Raw genomic sequence first — 17743 nt, 5'->3', positions numbered from 1 at the left:
TTCCTCATTATTAAAATTGCAGTGGATTGTTCTACATTAGGCCCATCAATTTGTAGCAACAAATAACATATGCTCTACGATAGATTTCATATATGCCAACAGAAACTTCATTAGAAGTCATTGTATAATTAATGGCAAATGTAGTAATGATAATTATTATTATTTTATTTTCTAAGTTAAGAATGTAATAGTTATTATAGTTCTTTTGGTTATTTAATCCTACATAGAACAAGCGTTTATACAAAACTAACCAAAAACATGTTCATTACATAAAAATATTTCTATACTTCATAGTTAGCCTTACGTTATAACTATAAATTTAAATGCTGAACCATTGCCCCAGTTCTGAGAGATGTAATAGGGATTTATACTATGTAACTATCTTATTTCAGTTAAAAAAATTAGAACATTACGCAAGAATATACAAACGTTTTCAATCAAAAATTACTTATGTAATATTACCAGTACTTTTTCAATAATTAGTTATGTAACACTATTTATATAACGTAATACAAGAATTGAATTTCATAATTTTAACTACTGATACAGCGATTCAAGTTATAAAAAATTGTTTAAACAATAAGAAAAAACCATGAACTCTTACATACGTGTGAACAATAAACAATATTATGGATAGGCCACCAATATATTATGATTGAACTTATTTTATAAAATTTTACACAAATATTGTATAACAGCAATTGGCTTTTAACCAATGTGAAATTTACGGAAAAATTTAAATCTTTGAATGCCCGAAAAACCCGAAATTGTAATGATTTTATAAAAAGTAAATTAAATAGTGTATAAATATAGCAAATAATTTTTCGTACTTTCTTTAAATTTATCAGAAAAAAAACTACGAATACTTGCGATTACAAATTAGGAACTAAGTTACCTCTTCTATGCTACAATTTAAGTTCGCTCTTTTATTTAGTTTCACAGTAGGCATTGTTGTAAAATATAAACATAAAAATCACTTTCGACTGAAGTAAATTTTCATTTATGTAAAGGTACCATAATCTATTAGCTAATTCGTATTTTACGGTCACAAGTTCACCACTCTACAGGCATAGCTTCAGAAGTTGCACCCAAAAGGTACCAGAGGATTACCTGTACGTCTGACGGATCCGATGCCACAAATACAGGAACCGGACCAACCCAAATACTGAACAGACCTTTGAATTGTGTTGTAAATATTATAATATTTTTAGTTATACCTGAAACAGAAAAGAAACTGTTATCATCATTTATTCTCGTATATTACTGTCGTAGTTTTGCTTAATAAAATCCTAGCCAAAACCTGACTTTCTACATGTTGCAATTCACTTACCAATTACTGGAGGACTAAAAATAATTTCCTTTACTAGCCGATACTCTTTGGTTTTAATGCTTCCATTATTAACTTTTATAACCGTCCTAACTATTTAAATGGAATGTTGTAAACACTTGTATTAATATTTAATATTAACCTGGAATTGAATTTGTGAAATTCAATTTAAGAGTTTTGCCTCTACGGTAGTAAGTGAAGGTCAAACAAAGGTTTGGTTAATTTTACGTAAAATCTCAATCCACTTGTCACTCGAATACATATGTGACAAAAACCAGTGAAGAGGGTATGTTCATATTGACGAGTAATACATCAATCAGTCATCCGTCAAGTTGGTTAATCAAGAGTACATTTCGTCAATCAAGCGATACAATAAGTCCACCTTTTTCGTTGCTTTATCACGTTACAGTATATATTATTTACATACCTGTTCCCTGCATTAATGATAATAAAGTTAGAGCTCGGGACCATTTGTAGTCATTTAAATAATCATCATTCTTCGAAAACGGTTCTTTTGCTTTAATTATATTAAGTTAATTTAATGAAATAAATCTTTATTTATTTATACAATATGTATAAGGAACAATTAGGATAATTACCTTTTACTCATATCGGTAAAAACATATGCCTCATAATGCATTCGCATTATTAAATGTAGAACATTCAAACATTTGTTTTAAAGTTATTTATATTAATTTCAAGACATTTAATGTTGCTAACAATATTTTTCGTGTAGATAACAATACAACCAAGCGTTGATAACAATACAACCAAGTGTTGATAACAATACAACCAAGTGTTGATAACTATACAACCAAGTGTTGATAACAATACAACCAAGTGTTGATAAAAATAATTTGTTTTCTCATTTTTATAACCTTTTTTATGTCAGCAGTTAGAAATTTTAAGAGAATATTTTTAAGTAAACAAACCTTTCTTAGACCTCTTAGTACCTCTTAGTAAAGCAAATATACTTCTTAGAAATATTTAGCAATAACACGTGGAATTTATTATTAAAATAAATACGAATTTAAAATAACCTTCGTAACTGTACTCACGTAATGTGAAATATTACGATTCACAGATTTGTATTGTTTGGCCCTTGAAGATCTGGAGCTCATTAAGGGGGCTGGCCCAGTATCGCAATCACTTTTGCATGGTTTTGGAAAACAATTTTGTACTCAGTCAAATATTGCCCAATTTGTTTGAAACTTTCAGGTTAAGTCAAAATAGACTTTTTATAAACACTTAAGAAAAAACAAAACAAAATTGTAAATATAAAATTTATTATTTTTTTAAATTTTGTTTTTTTTTTGCAAAAAAAATCTTTAGTCTAATGGTTTTAACATGATAAATAATCTACCTTATGAGATAATTTCACAAAATAAAATGTATCTTGTTCCTAGGCAATATTTTCTTGGCCTGAACTAAAAATATATAAAAAAATGTACAAATAAAACAAATTACTGAATTTTAAAGTAGTTTTACCCCAAAAAATTAAGTTTTTAGAAGGTAATAGGCTTGGAATATAAGAAATACTTTACTCGCCATTTTAATTTTAGTTTAAGCCATTTACACAGCTAAAATGAAGATCTGGTGAAAATTTGGTGAAGATTGCTCCAATACTTTTGGAGTTATGATGTAAATAATAGGAAAAAAAACAATGTTTCGGGAAATCGCAAACAAACATATTTTATTGATAAATTTACTAAAATGGTACTGTAAAATCCTCCCACAGCATAAGAAACACCTTCCTTTTCCTTGTCTTGACTTTCCTTTTCTATTCTAAGCCTTCTCCTTGCTCTCCTTTCTTCCAGACTTGCCAACATAATTCTTTTATTTGCGTCGCGCACTCGTCGAACGTCAAAAGTCTCCATGCAGCTGTTGAAGTGTTTTCCGGGTTTGATTTTCAAGTGGTCTAGCACTTTTGACTTTGCATTATTCCCTTCATTAAATATCAGGGAAGCTTCATGAGCAGCTATTTCCACAATATCCCTTCCTGCAAATCCTTTTTTAGGACACAGTGACCACAAAATACTGTTGAAACTTTCGTTGGAGTTCTTTGTTTTTCCCATAAGACATCTTTGGAGGAGGTTTGGCATTGTTAGGTCTACAAATATTGGGTTTATCTCCAGCATGATGGCTTTGGGGATAGTGTTTTTATGTTTAAAAGTCCCAAGACTGTTTGAAGCAACTGCTTGTTGGTATGAATGACTGGAAAATAGAATCAAAACAAAGTCTTGTCTGACATACGTTTACACTTTTACCTGTAACTCAGCCAAAAAAAAATCGCATGCCCATGATATTTACATCAAATTAATTGTAAATAAACAAGAAAAAATTAAAAAATATAAAACAAAATTGCAAAAATAATTTTTTTTTACTGGGCCAGCCCCCTTAATATTTGAAAACGTATATTAACATAGCCTATATTCAAAAATCCAATCAATAATTCTTAATCGTACAATTTTGGGAGAAATTATAGTTAACGAATGTATTGTCCCTTGAACATTAAATCTTTAGAAGCACATTTATAAATACACCTTTTACAATACACTATATATAAAGTATCTTCCTGATATTACGCCTGTACTTGTCAATCTGGTTTCAAAATTAAACGTAGGTTTCAGACAGTCCAGCACCAATGTCGGTTTACGAGCATTATAGATACTGTAAGGATTCTGATTAGTTTAGTATCGTATATAGAATTTTCTTTCAGTTATACCCATCAGAGAATATCTTTATGCCATGGGTTTTCAAAAGCTATGAGTTAGTTTTAGTTGTTTAGGATATAATAACCAGTAGAGGTGGTATGATTTACTTCCATCAGCTGTTTCACTTTTGGTGTTATGTTAGTGACAGTATTTATGATACTGGAAATATTACTCTTCAATACGTAGTCTATAATGTAATTTACAATTACTTAAAAGATATTACAACGAAGAATTTTTGCTGGTTTTATAAAAATGTCGAAGGAATAACACTAAAATCACATTAGTACTTACTAGTAATATCACCAACGAAGAATAGAGCATTGCCTATGAAAGGCCATGCCGGTGGACAAGGTAGTTTGTTGGCTGTAGCAAGGATATGCCGATGTCTCCACCGAAACTGAAGGTACAACACCACTGGTATTAGGCAGAGTATTGAGACCAGCAGTAACAGAACTGACATGGTTGTGCCTGTGTGACAGAATTGGTATAATTACTAGCACGTCTAATTATCCCTAACCAAGACAAATCTCCAGTTAATAGTCATACAATAATTGGTAACCTTTCATTATGCTCACGAGGGTACTGTTCAAATATCTTTAAAACTATCAAATAGTTACGTAATTAAAGGTCGCAACAGTTATCTGAATACTTGTGTTTCAACAACATTTTTAAAAAGGTTTTTTTTCAATTCGTATATTATAATAATTTATTTACAACTACAAAAATATCACCTAAATGGTAATAAAAGTTGGTTACTTGCACATTTCCGTAAATTTTAATACTTATTTGCATTTAATTTATTTTTTAACTGTTCCCGGAAATAGGTTATGTTTTGAAAATCTATTGAAAGACAAAAATGACAGGTATGGCATTTTCAGAACATGACAGCTATTTTTGACATTTGTTCATCTTATTTCTCGATTCACCTCATGTCAATGTATTTCATGTATTCATAATCTTGACTAAAATATTTTAGGGTAATTTGCAGCAGAATATAGTTATAACACAAAGCACTAATTAGTCAATATAGTTAATTAGAGCTTTCCTTACAGTTAACCTTTAATGTCATGACAGGCATTTATTTTACAAAAATTGCTTGCATTAAAATATAACATTAAACAATTTTATTACACTAAAATAAACTACTTGGTTTTCATTATTATGACAGTAAATTACCTATTTTACACTTTTCTTTCGCCCTGTACCCGAGAAAACACAAAACAATAAAATACTCTAGATTTTTTTATGCACATTGACATAAATATTTGATGTATACTAATATATTTACTGGAACGACACTATTTTAAAATAGCGCATAGTGTTCTATAATAAATCTGTTGTGATTTAAAAAAGCTTTAAAAGTATTCTATACTCATTATGTCAGTTCTGCATATTAATATAACTTTTCCTTGATTCTTAATTTATTATTACCATTATATAAAAATATATTACTACATTATCTTTAGTGAGTTATCAAACCTTATAAGTATTTATTTCAATAAATCTCGCTATTTCAATATTTGTACGTTTAAAGTTTTAAAGTTTCGTAAAGATAATGGATGATTTTAAAGAGTAATTTTAAAGGATTAAAACACATATAACGGTTACTAGTGTCCGATATCCAATTCTCCCTTGCCACCATAGTGTTTATCATTGTATATATTGAATTTAATCTACGCAATTTTGTATTGATATATAACAAAAACGTTCATATTCTCGCCAGTTCTATACTAAATGGCTATGAGTCCTCTCAATTTGACCTAGCTACGTAAAGAGTCTGCTGCAGTCTACGCCATATAATTCTAAAAGTGATGAAATGAGACTGAATACAGCAATTTACTACTTATAGATATTATGTATCAAAAGTTACTTAATAATATAAAATGTATTAAATATAGTCTTAACCACAATACTATGCAATACATACTTACATTACACAAAATTAATGTAAATTTTTTATATTTCATGCAATTGAAGATCGGTGTTGTTTAAAATTACAAACAAATATTTCACTGTTAATTTCCAGTAACTAATGAAAATATTTACTAATGTAACAAACACCGTGTTTATTGACATGGGCCGGCCTACGGCAGAGCCTCTCTAGGACAGTCGAGCCGTACACAATGAAAGATAAGTTGATGAGTAGAATGACGATTGAATCTAAACGTCAACATTTCGAGAGCCTCGTGGACATATACCGCCACGTGCGCCGCGGTCACTCCAAGGTCACCGGCCGGTATTTGTTGTGGGGATGACTGTAAATATTCTGGTAACCTCAGATCAAGATAACGGACCACATTATCATTGATTGTGAGCTCCGTTACATTGCTGTCGTATCCACATTAAGAGAATTAGTTTTTGAAATTTTTAAATAATAGACTACATTTTAAAAATTTACATTTTACAAATAGATGTTGAAAACAATAATTGAGTTATAAAACAAATAACCTGTATTGATTTGAAAAATCATTAGCATAAGACCTTTTTATGACTATTTAAGTGATTTAACCAGATTAATTTAATTTAGAGTGAGAATCTAAGTTCATTTTTAAACATAGAATGTGACTGAAGAGTTATAAAAAACACCCTCTTCTTTCTTAAAGCACAAAACACCACATATTGGAGTACCATTCTGTTTTAGTAAACAGTGTTATTAAATCTCCCCATACTTTTGAGTTAAAGTTTAGTTTTTACGTCGTGTAATGAAAGCTATACTGATTTTTGTGTGATAGACGTATTTTATAGTAAATAATAACTGCTTGTTTGAGGTTTTAAATAGTGGTAATCTAAGGCTGTAGACCAACTAATAAAGATTTTTCCAAATATACTTCGTGGCCTTGCTAGTAAAAGATAACATGATTAACAAATATTATAATAACTTGATACTTTAGTTTTATACGCATAGACCAATATTTATTAGACTTTTAAGAGGAAAATTAAACTCATAGCTTAAACAAATTTACCAATTAGTGTAGAATAATATCAGAAATATTAAACATTTCTTATAATTTAGTTTTATCCATTTCCTTGTTTTAAGTAAGAATAGACTTCATTTTTGTAACTTGTACAAAATGCCTTACTCTGTACCTTACTTTTTGTGGCATTCATTCAAACATTAATAACTTCTACACCTATTATTAAAACAGATTTTTTGTATATTCATTTCATATTAACCAGGGTAAATAAATGATAAATTTCCGGGTATTAATAAGAAGGTAAGGTAAAACTTTTGTATCTGCTATATTATTACATAACTGTTTTTATATTTTCACAGCTAGGTGATAATGAATGTTCAATTATTCCCATAAATATTATACAATTGGTTATTAAGTAAACTTTTTTCTCAAAATAATACAATGAACGCAATTATGTGTTTGTTTTTAGGTCAGTTCAGTTATCGTTGGCCTTATATAGCTTACTTGTTTCTCGTAGAACACTAAACTATCAAGCTGGTCGTTAAGCAAATCTCTTCAACAAAATGAGACTCACCAAACCATAAATATTTTTAGACATAGTTTCATTAATTATTTTTTGAGCATTTTAAACATGACTTTTTCTTACAATTGTATCTTAATAACTTTTTCTATACTTTGATATTAATAGCTAATAGTTTTAATAAGGAATAAAACTTGACATTCTCATTTAAAATAAAGTTTAACAAATTAAATGTTACTTTAAACTGAAATCTCCCACCAGCTATTTTCCATAATCCTATTATACATTTTCTAATCTTATTGTACGAAAATAAGACCTGCCGTGTTAATACAAAAATTCTAAAAATAAACATAGGGTAATTTTATTTTATTGAGTTTTTTTAAGCACTCTGAAACCGATGTCTCTTTTTGTAGTACATTTTGGGGAATTAAATGTAAGAAAAGTTGTAAACAAGAAATACAATAAAAAAACTTCATACAACTGCAGTAAACGAATGAGAGCTAAAATTTAAACGCGAATAACGTAGGGCCTTCTTAAACCGTGGAACTTTTTACAACCTAGATAGTTCTTGTGAACAAAAAACTAAACCTAATTCTGCAAAAATAATTCTAGATTATTGAATAATTTGAATCTAAATTTTTAATTTTTTTTTTAAATCTATAACTAATATCCTGTGCATTATTGTAAAATTTCTTTAAAGAATTATAGCTATTTTAAACAAAAAATTATTATTAGCTCTTGTATATCTGTGTTTGTGTACTTTTACTGAGAGGACTATATAACTATGTTCACTATGTCAATGCGCATAATAATGTGGTGCATTGATATCAGATATTTGGAGGATAATCAGGAAAAATTTGTAACTGTAACATCGATAATTGCAGAAAATCAAAGATAAGCATCACTATTTCTTATAAATAATTGTTGATCATTTACAATTCTATTATTAGAACCATAGTACAATTTTGCTACGGATAATGTTTGTTTGACGTATAACAGGGAAATGAATAAAGGAAAGACTGGTGTGTATATTCATTACATGATATATATATAACTCTTGGGTAATCTGAAACACTTCCATCAATTACATACTCGTATGTAAATTAACAGATAAAAACAATTCTTCTTGAGAGGGATGTCAACAATTGTAATCGTCTTTGTCTCTCGATGCTGTAATTAATACCAATTACGCTACAGAAATGTAAATACGCTACGTAAACGTGACATCTGCATCACCTCCAGGTTTATTAAAAAAACTCAAAGCTGTAGATGTGAGTGTGATATCTAAGTAAGTCGAAAAAACACGAATTTATATAAATACCAGCTGGCCTTGGCATGCTTTCCTGTGCTATTTTAGGTTAATATTATCAACAAATTATGCTCATTATGTGTTTAATAATAGTCAGTAAAGTAAATAATAAGTAATTAATATAAAAATTCTTCATATAAATGGATTAAATTTCAACAATCAGGTATGGATAGGTTAATTTAGACTGTAAACAATGAAGTAATTCTTAATTACAATAAAATTAAATTAAGCGTTAAATGGTGCACAGTATTTTTATTTAATATGTATATTGCTAATATAATAAATTAGATGGTTAAAAACCACGTGAGCATGAATAATATAATTGGCCATGAGGGAAAGTTGGGTTTTCTAAATCTAAGACGCTAAAGAACATTGTCTGGCCTTTTGACGTAGTAGGTAATTATGCACTTATGTTCCTTAGTTCATACTGACTGGTTTCGCTATCACGAGTATATATATATATATATATATATATATATATATATATATAAATACATTAAGTTGTATAAATGGCAATAGCCTTATTTCTAATTACAATAAACATTGAATCGCAAAAAGTACTTGCTCCGCCGGGAGTCGAACCCGGATCTCTCACTTGCCGGGTGAATGTGCTACCATTACACCACAGAGCGCTTACTTTTTCCGATTCAATTAATTTGTATTTGGCCGTATCTGTCACATATGCGTTTAAATAAGCAAACTAACATATGTTCGGAAGACCAAATACCTGTCAAACGACTTTTATTTACATTAAGTTGTATAAATGGCAATAGCCTTATTTTTAATTACAATAAACATTGAATCGCAAAAAGTACTTGCTCCGCCGGGAGTCGAACCCGGATCTCTCACTTGCCGGGTGAATGTGCTACCATTACACCACAGAGCGCTTACTTTTTCCGATTCAATTAATTTGTATTTGGCCGTATCTGTCACATATGCGTTTAAATAAGCAAACTAACATATGATCGGAAGACCAAATATCTGTCAAACGACTTTTATTTACATTAAGTTGTATAAATGGCAATAGCCTTATTTTTAATTACAATAAACATTGAATCGCAAAAAGTACTTGCTCCGCCGGGAGTCGAACCCGGATCTCTCACTTCACTTGCCGGGTGAATGTGCTACCATTACACCACAGAGCGCTTACTTTTTCCGATTCAATTAATTTGTATTTGGCCGTATCTGTCACATATGCGTTTAAATAAGCAAACTAACATATGATCGGAAGACCAAATACTTGTCAAACGACTTTTATTTACATTAAGTTGTATAAATGGCAATAGCCTTATTTTTAATTACAATAAACATTGAATCGCAAAAAGTACTTGCTCCGCCGGGAGTCGAACCCGGATCTCTCACTTGCCGGGTGAATGTGCTACCATTACACCACAGAGCGCTTACTTTTTCCGATTCAATTAATTTGTATTTGGCCGTATCTGTCACATATGCGTTTAAATAAGCAAACTAACATATGATCGGAAGACCAAATACCTGTCAAACGACTTTTATTTACATTAAGTTGTATAAATTGCAATAGCCTTATTTTTAATTACAATAAACATTGAATCGCAAAAAGTACTTGCTCCGCCGGGAGTCGAACCCGGATCTCTCACTTGCCGGGTGAATGTGCTACCATTACACCACAGAGCGCTTACTTTTTCCGATTCAATTAATTTGTATTTGGCCGTATCTGTCACATATGCGTTTAAATAAGCAAACTAACATATGATCGGAAGACCAAATACCTGTCAAACGACTTTTATTTACATTAAGTTGTATAAATGGCAATAGCCTTATTTTTAATTACAATAAACATTGAATCGCAAAAAGTACTTGCTCCGCCGGGAGTCGAACCCGGATCTCTCACTTGCCGGGTGAATGTGCTACCATTACACCACAGAGCGCTTACTTTTTCCGATTCAATTAATTTGTATTTGGCCGTATCTGTCACATATGCGTTTAAATAAGCAAACTAACATATGATCGGAAGACCAAATACCTGTCAAACGACTTTTATTTACATTAAGTTGTATAAATTGCAATAGCCTTATTTTTAATTACAATAAACATTGAATCGCAAAAAGTACTTGCTCCGCCGGGAGTCGAACCCGGATCTCTCACTTGCCGGGTGAATGTGCTACCATTACACCACAGAGCGCTTACTTTTTCCGATTCAATTAATTTGTATTTGGCCGTATCTGTCACATATGCGTTTAAATAAGCAAACTAACATATGATCGGAAGACCAAATACCTGTCAAACGACTTTTATTTACATTAAGTTGTATAAATGGCAATAGCCTTATTTTTAATTACAATAAACATTGAATCGCAAAAAGTACTTGCTCCGCCGGGAGTCGAACCCGGATCTCTCACTTGCCGGGTGAATGTGCTACCATTACACCACAGAGCGCTTACTTTTTCCGATTCAATTAATTTGTATTTGGCCGTATCTGTCACATATGCGTTTAAATAAGCAAACTAACATATGATCGGAAGACCAAATACCTGTCAAACGACTTTTATTTACATTAAGTTGTATAAATTGCAATAGCCTTATTTTTAATTACAATAAACATTGAATCGCAAAAAGTACTTGCTCCGCCGGGAGTCGAACCCGGATCTCTCACTTGCCGGGTGAATGTGCTACCATTACACCACAGAGCGCTTACTTTTTCCGATTCAATTAATTTGTATTTGGCCGTATCTGTCACATATGCGTTTAAATAAGCAAACTAACATATGATCGGAAGACCAAATACCTGTCAAACGACTTTTATTTACATTAAGTTGTATAAATGGCAATAGCCTTATTTTTAATTACAATAAACATTGAATCGCAAAAAGTACTTGCTCCGCCGGGAGTCGAACCCGGATCTCTCACTTGCCGGGTGAATGTGCTACCATTACACCACAGAGCGCTTACTTTTTCCGATTCAATTAATTTGTATTTGGCCGTATCTGTCACATATGCGTTTAAATAAGCAAACTAACATATGATCGGAAGACCAAATACCTGTCAAACGACTTTTATTTACATTAAGTTGTATAAATGGCAATAGCCTTATTTTTAATTACAATAAACATTGAATCGCAAAAAGTACTTGCTCCGCCGGGAGTCGAACCCGGATCTCTCACTTGCCGGGTGAATGTGCTACCATTACACCACAGAGCGCTTACTTTTTCCGATTCAATTAATTTGTATTAGGCCGTATCTGTCACATATGCGTTTAAATAAGCAAACTAACATATGATCGGAAGACCAAATACCTGTCAAACGACTTTTATTTACATTAAGTTGTATAAATTGCAATAGCCTTATTTTTAATTACAATAAACATTGAATCGCAAAAAGTACTTGCTCCGCCGGGAGTCGAACCCGGATCTCTCACTTGCCGGGTGAATGTGCTACCATTACACCACAGAGCGCTTACTTTTTCCGATTCAATTAATTTGTATTTGGCCGTATCTGTCACATATGCGTTTAAATAAGCAAACTAACATATGATCGGAAGACCAAATACCTGTCAAACGACTTTTATTTACATTAAGTTGTATAAATTGCAATAGCCTTATTTTTAATTACAATAAACATTGAATCGCAAAAAGTACTTGCTCCGCCGGGAGTCGAACCCGGATCTCTCACTTGCCGGGTGAATGTGCTACCATTACACCACAGAGCGCTTACTTTTTCCGATTCAATTAATTTGTATTTGGCCGTATCTGTCACATATGCGTTTAAATAAGCAAACTAACATATGATCGGAAGACCAAATACCTGTCAAACGACTTTTATTTACATTAAGTTGTATAAATGGCAATAGCCTTATTTTTAATTACAATAAACATTGAATCGCAAAAAGTACTTGCTCCGCCGGGAGTCGAACCCGGATCTCTCACTTGCCGGGTGAATGTGCTACCATTACACCACAGAGCGCTTACTTTTTCCGATTCAATTAATTTGTATTTGGCCGTATCTGTCACATATGCGTTTAAATAAGCAAACTAACATATGATCGGAAGACCAAATACCTGTCAAACGACTTTTATTTACATTAAGTTGTATAAATGGCAATAGCCTTATTTTTAATTACAATAAACATTGAATCGCAAAAAGTACACACATATACACGGGTACACACACACACACACACACACACACACACACACACACACACACACACACACACACACACACACACACACACACACACACACACACACACACACACAGCAAATCACAGGACAGGATAGGACAGAAAAAAGTACTTGTGTCAAAAGACTACTAAGATGGTTTTTATAATAGGCTTTAAGTACATATTCAAACTAAGAAATTATTTTATTTTTTATATCAATAATACAGTACAAACAAAACACTGTATTCTTTACTTATATTTACATTGTATACTTACAATGTTCATTTAAATGTCTATTAGAATAAAATTTTCTTTTTAGGATATTTTTTCACTGTATGCTAAACAGCGGTTGCAGAAAACGTTTATATATGATGTAATGTTACGATAAAGCTTACTCTTTACTTTTAACACTATCAATGAAGACAAATTAAAAATTGAGGTTAAATTATTTAACCATATGGTTTCACTGTTAGAAATATATGTTTACACAGAATAGTTCATTTACATTTAACATGCTGTAGAAGTGAATTTAATCGTTTTTCTATATAACATCCTTAAATTCGCGTCTTAGTTTCCAAATACTATTAATTTTGCCGTTAACCTTTGGAGATAGCAATCCATAGTGTAAGAATATATGGATGATGTTTTACCGTTTCTAATCTTTTCGATATTGATAAATCATTTCGCATCTTTCTATGCTGGTTACATCGCGGATTCTCTTCGTATGAGAGAAAGTATTGTGGCTTTGACAATGCATTGTCGATTGTCATTGACCATTAGTTATCTGCTTCTCAAAGCATAACTCTCTCTAAATGTGAATGCCCGACAGAAGAAATTCTCAACTTTGAGATCCTTAAATAGGAACATTGAGATAGCAGGTAACCAATCAGATAAAGTTGACGGATTATATTGAGATTCATTATAAAAGAGGAGCACATAGCCTCACACGCTCTAATTGACAAAAATGGTCTTTATGTTTTTCTTAGTAACCGTTAAATGAATGGTAATAAAATATTCTTTAAACCCCTCTTTTAAGCATTCCATATTACAATAACAAATTAGTATATAACATTGATTGCACCTTTTTCCATAGTTATGCTTAATTCTATAAATTGTTATGCTTACATAAGTATTGATTTTATAAACTTTTGAAAAATAATTTTAAATCTCTATAACTTCTGATTACGGGATTTAAAAAACACGTGAAACTCGTTGTTCATTTAAATCAGCATGATTCTCATTTCTAGAGTGAGAAAGTCATATCCTGGCTTTGCTAAAAATACTTTCCAGTTATGCCGTAACTTATCCCCTAATCAATCATCTTGATAATATCAAAGAAGCCTTTATCTTATGTGAATGCTAGATAAAGTTCCTAAAGGTGTCAGATGTCTCTTTTACAGAAAAAAAACCATAAAGGTTGGGTGTTACACAGTACAACTCGTCTATGAGTTAGCTACAGATTCTTACGTACAATGTATATATTACATTATTATTATGTATTCCAGTACAATTAGTATTGACTTGCATTTAAACGGCGGCCTTCAGTTCGCTCGCGATTGTACGGCGGATGGATTTACTGATTATAGTGTTGGAAGCTGGTCACTTTCCGTCATATTATGATAATTTTTGTAATTTATATGGAATTAGCTCGTTTGCATACCGTGCACATGTGTTATAGTTAGCTATTGTAAAGGTAAGTCACAACTCAGATGAACTTATGTGGTTCTGAAATATATGTTGATAAGTTGTATTCTACTTTGGATTGGTAGAAGTGAATACGACAAATCCCTTCCTATTTCATTGAAATTAAAACCAAATGAGGTCAATAAAACAAATTATTTAAGAAAGTAATTTAAATAAAACCGCTTCTACTTTTACGAAATTATGATATTTTCTTTTACAGAATGTAAAAAGAATTGTTAATGATAGACAACATTTCAAGACCTGTAGTAATTTAAAAACAACTCCACACAACACCATATATTAATCAAACTATGGTGTTAAATTAATGCATTAATCAAACGCAAGATAAATTTAAAACAAATGTTTGTATAAACTCCAAACATTTTAGTGAAAACAGGATCTGTCAGATAAAAACAGTATTCACCATACGAGACTGTAGTTTTACTGTATCTGTAAAAGTTTTAAGGCGTAATGAACGCGCTTTAATTATATGTTCACTTTGTGCCTTAAATCCTCGCCTGGATTATTATCCTATTTATTGACACTATTGTATCTACCTTCTGATAGTATATTCTTTTTTTAATTTATCAGGTAGGCTTACATGAAAAATTTAACTGTTTATGAGTAATTTTTACTATTTATTGCATGAAAACGACACAAATCCACGTCCATATCAATGTGGACTATTCCAAAAAATGTATTTATATTATAAAGATTAAAATATGATAAGATACTTTGATTAGAACAATATCATTTATAAGTTATACAAATATTAGGTATATTACTGATATTTTATATATTAGGACAAATGAAGTGGTACATTTCCAGGATTCACAAAAGTTTTACATATAATGAAAAACGGATTTTATAATGACATAATTTTAATAATATGACAACTTTGTTAACGTTTAAGCTTTTTCTCTTTTGATAAAAAAGTTTGTAGGGATTTATTATTTCACAATGAAAATGGTTGTTGTCACTGTCACAAAATTTTAATAAAGAAAATCTAAGAAAATTTAACACTCTCATCTTCTGAATTGCTTATTGATGAAGGAAATAATATTACACGACCATAAAATATAATACTTAATAATGGTGTTTTCACAGAATAACCTACAATTATGTTACAAAAAACATCCTTCGTTTAAAATCCATAAAGAAATATAATTAAAGTAATTTATGAACTATTCCCTAAAAACCCAAAACAGAATAAACTAATTAAATGTATAACTTTTTTCAAAATGTACCAATAACTATGATAGTTTAACACCGTGGCAGAATTTTATTCAGAATAAGAGGAAACATTTTGACCTAAATCCTTGAATGTTTCCAGATACATATAACCTATTACCCGTTTTTTAGTCATATTTTCTGTATCTGACGTACAAACAACCGAAAAGTAGAGTCAGTCTGACACTGGGATATATGACACATTAGGCATAAAAACATTTAGTACATTAAACCACATGCTGATAGTATGTGGACATCCTATTTAGGACATCTGTTTATGATTGCATTGCAATAATACTCTGGAGGTACATGTAAGAATAAATTGTCTGATACATTTAGTTAAAATCTTAATTATTGGTATGTCAAGAAAACAGGATTTTTCCGGATTTTCCAGATTACGGATATACGTTTCGATATCTGTAATCTGATCTTTTCTTCAGGTATATAACTAACATAACACTTCATTAAAAATTAGGTTAAAATAAATGAAGAATAGATCAGTTTGCAGAGCTCGAAACATAGTATTACTGATGATTTGTTGTACACTGAACGGTGGAAAATGTCCGGAAAAATCTTGTTTCCTTCGCAGTCCTTCCATTGTCAAAAATAAAATCCAAACAAAGAATTGAGAACGTTATTTGTAAAATTTTTAATTATAGCTATTTATTATTTTAAGAGAGTTTGAAACTCAGCATATGTTAAATTAATGGATTATAACTAACAATACATAACTGTTATAATAAATATTATATTTTTCCTGGAATAGTTTTACCAAAGGGGAAGTCCAAGGCACTGTGTAGTTCACTAGCAGGAAGAAAGTAACAGCGGTGTCGGGAGCCGCCACAACCTCTGGTACGACACTGACACTGACCTCCGCACACGTTGCGGAACGAAGCGTACCACTCAAGGGTGGGAGAAGGGAACACGTTTTAATACTCTAAGGCATTCCTAATTGTGTTTAGTTGTTTTCAAATTTTCATTCGTTCCTTGACGTAGAATGACTTGACTGATGGATTCCCCGTTTGATGAGGTAGACAGTTTTAGAAGTGGTAGATATACGTACAAATTCCTGAGTGACGTAGCTTTGTTTAATTGACTGTTAAAAGTTTGGGAGATGATCGTGTGCTGTTTTTATAGTTGTATATACAAATAAATATCGTTGTTTCAGCTCATTTCATCTAGGAAAATTAATCACAACGTAAATTTTAGATTTTTATATTTGGAAATAATGTAATATCAACAATGTAGTACATATATGTACATGACTTAAGCACATAATATTACATTTTAAATTTTGTTTATTCCGGTTTTAGTTACTTAAAACATAACAACAAAGTACTCTAAATACACACAAAAATTATTAAATTTTGATCTTTCTAATCATTGAAATTTTGGATGGATTCTTAAAAAATACTTTTTAGCTAAAAAATATATTTTAAAATGCATATATCAAAGTAGAACAATTATAAAATATTTGTAAATATTTTATACAAATAAAGCAAAGGAAATTGTCAATATAATATATTTTAAGACCAGTATATGTATCAATAAATTCTTATATATCAATAAATCCTTTCCCAAAGGTTTTTTTTACAAAGAAAGAATTGTGAAGGAAAATAATTTTTGCCCGGTAGGATATTATAAATTTTAAGTTCACCTATTAACCAGAACCACTATGGTTTTAGATCTTTAATATGTTCTCTTCCTCAGGTGAATAACTAACCTAACATATAACTAAAATCTAGGTTAAAATAAACTAACCATAAATGGGCATTTCGACACGCACACTTCAGGGATAACCACATCTACATAGTGTGCCGACTACATGCACATCACAAAAACCTGGTTATAATAGGCCTGCACTGAGGTAATCTACGTCTCTTGTAGGTATAAGATAAACGCACTTG

At 30.9% G+C, this 17743-nt stretch overlaps 1 protein-coding gene across 1 annotated transcript in view; it reads right to left on the bottom strand.

Moving 5' to 3' along the window:
* Window positions 1-16690, bottom strand: part of LOC124365992 (cytochrome P450 4V2-like) — a 33242-nt gene extending 16552 nt beyond the window's left edge. Inside the window, exons 1-3 of the mRNA XM_046822164.1 lie at window positions 16609-16690; window positions 4333-4509; window positions 1111-1217 (exon numbers count right to left, since the gene is read on the bottom strand). Coding sequence (XP_046678120.1) covers window positions 1111-1217; window positions 4333-4501 — 276 coding nt within the window. The 5' untranslated portion in view covers window positions 4502-4509; window positions 16609-16690. The remainder of the gene's footprint in view (window positions 1-1110; window positions 1218-4332; window positions 4510-16608) is intronic.
* Window positions 16691-17743: the final 1053 nt, after the last annotated feature.

Source organism: Homalodisca vitripennis, chromosome 7 (genome assembly GCF_021130785.1).
Source record: "Homalodisca vitripennis isolate AUS2020 chromosome 7, UT_GWSS_2.1, whole genome shotgun sequence".
NCBI lineage: Eukaryota > Metazoa > Arthropoda > Insecta > Hemiptera > Cicadellidae > Homalodisca > Homalodisca vitripennis.
This window is presented reverse-complemented; position numbering and strand designations above follow the sequence as displayed.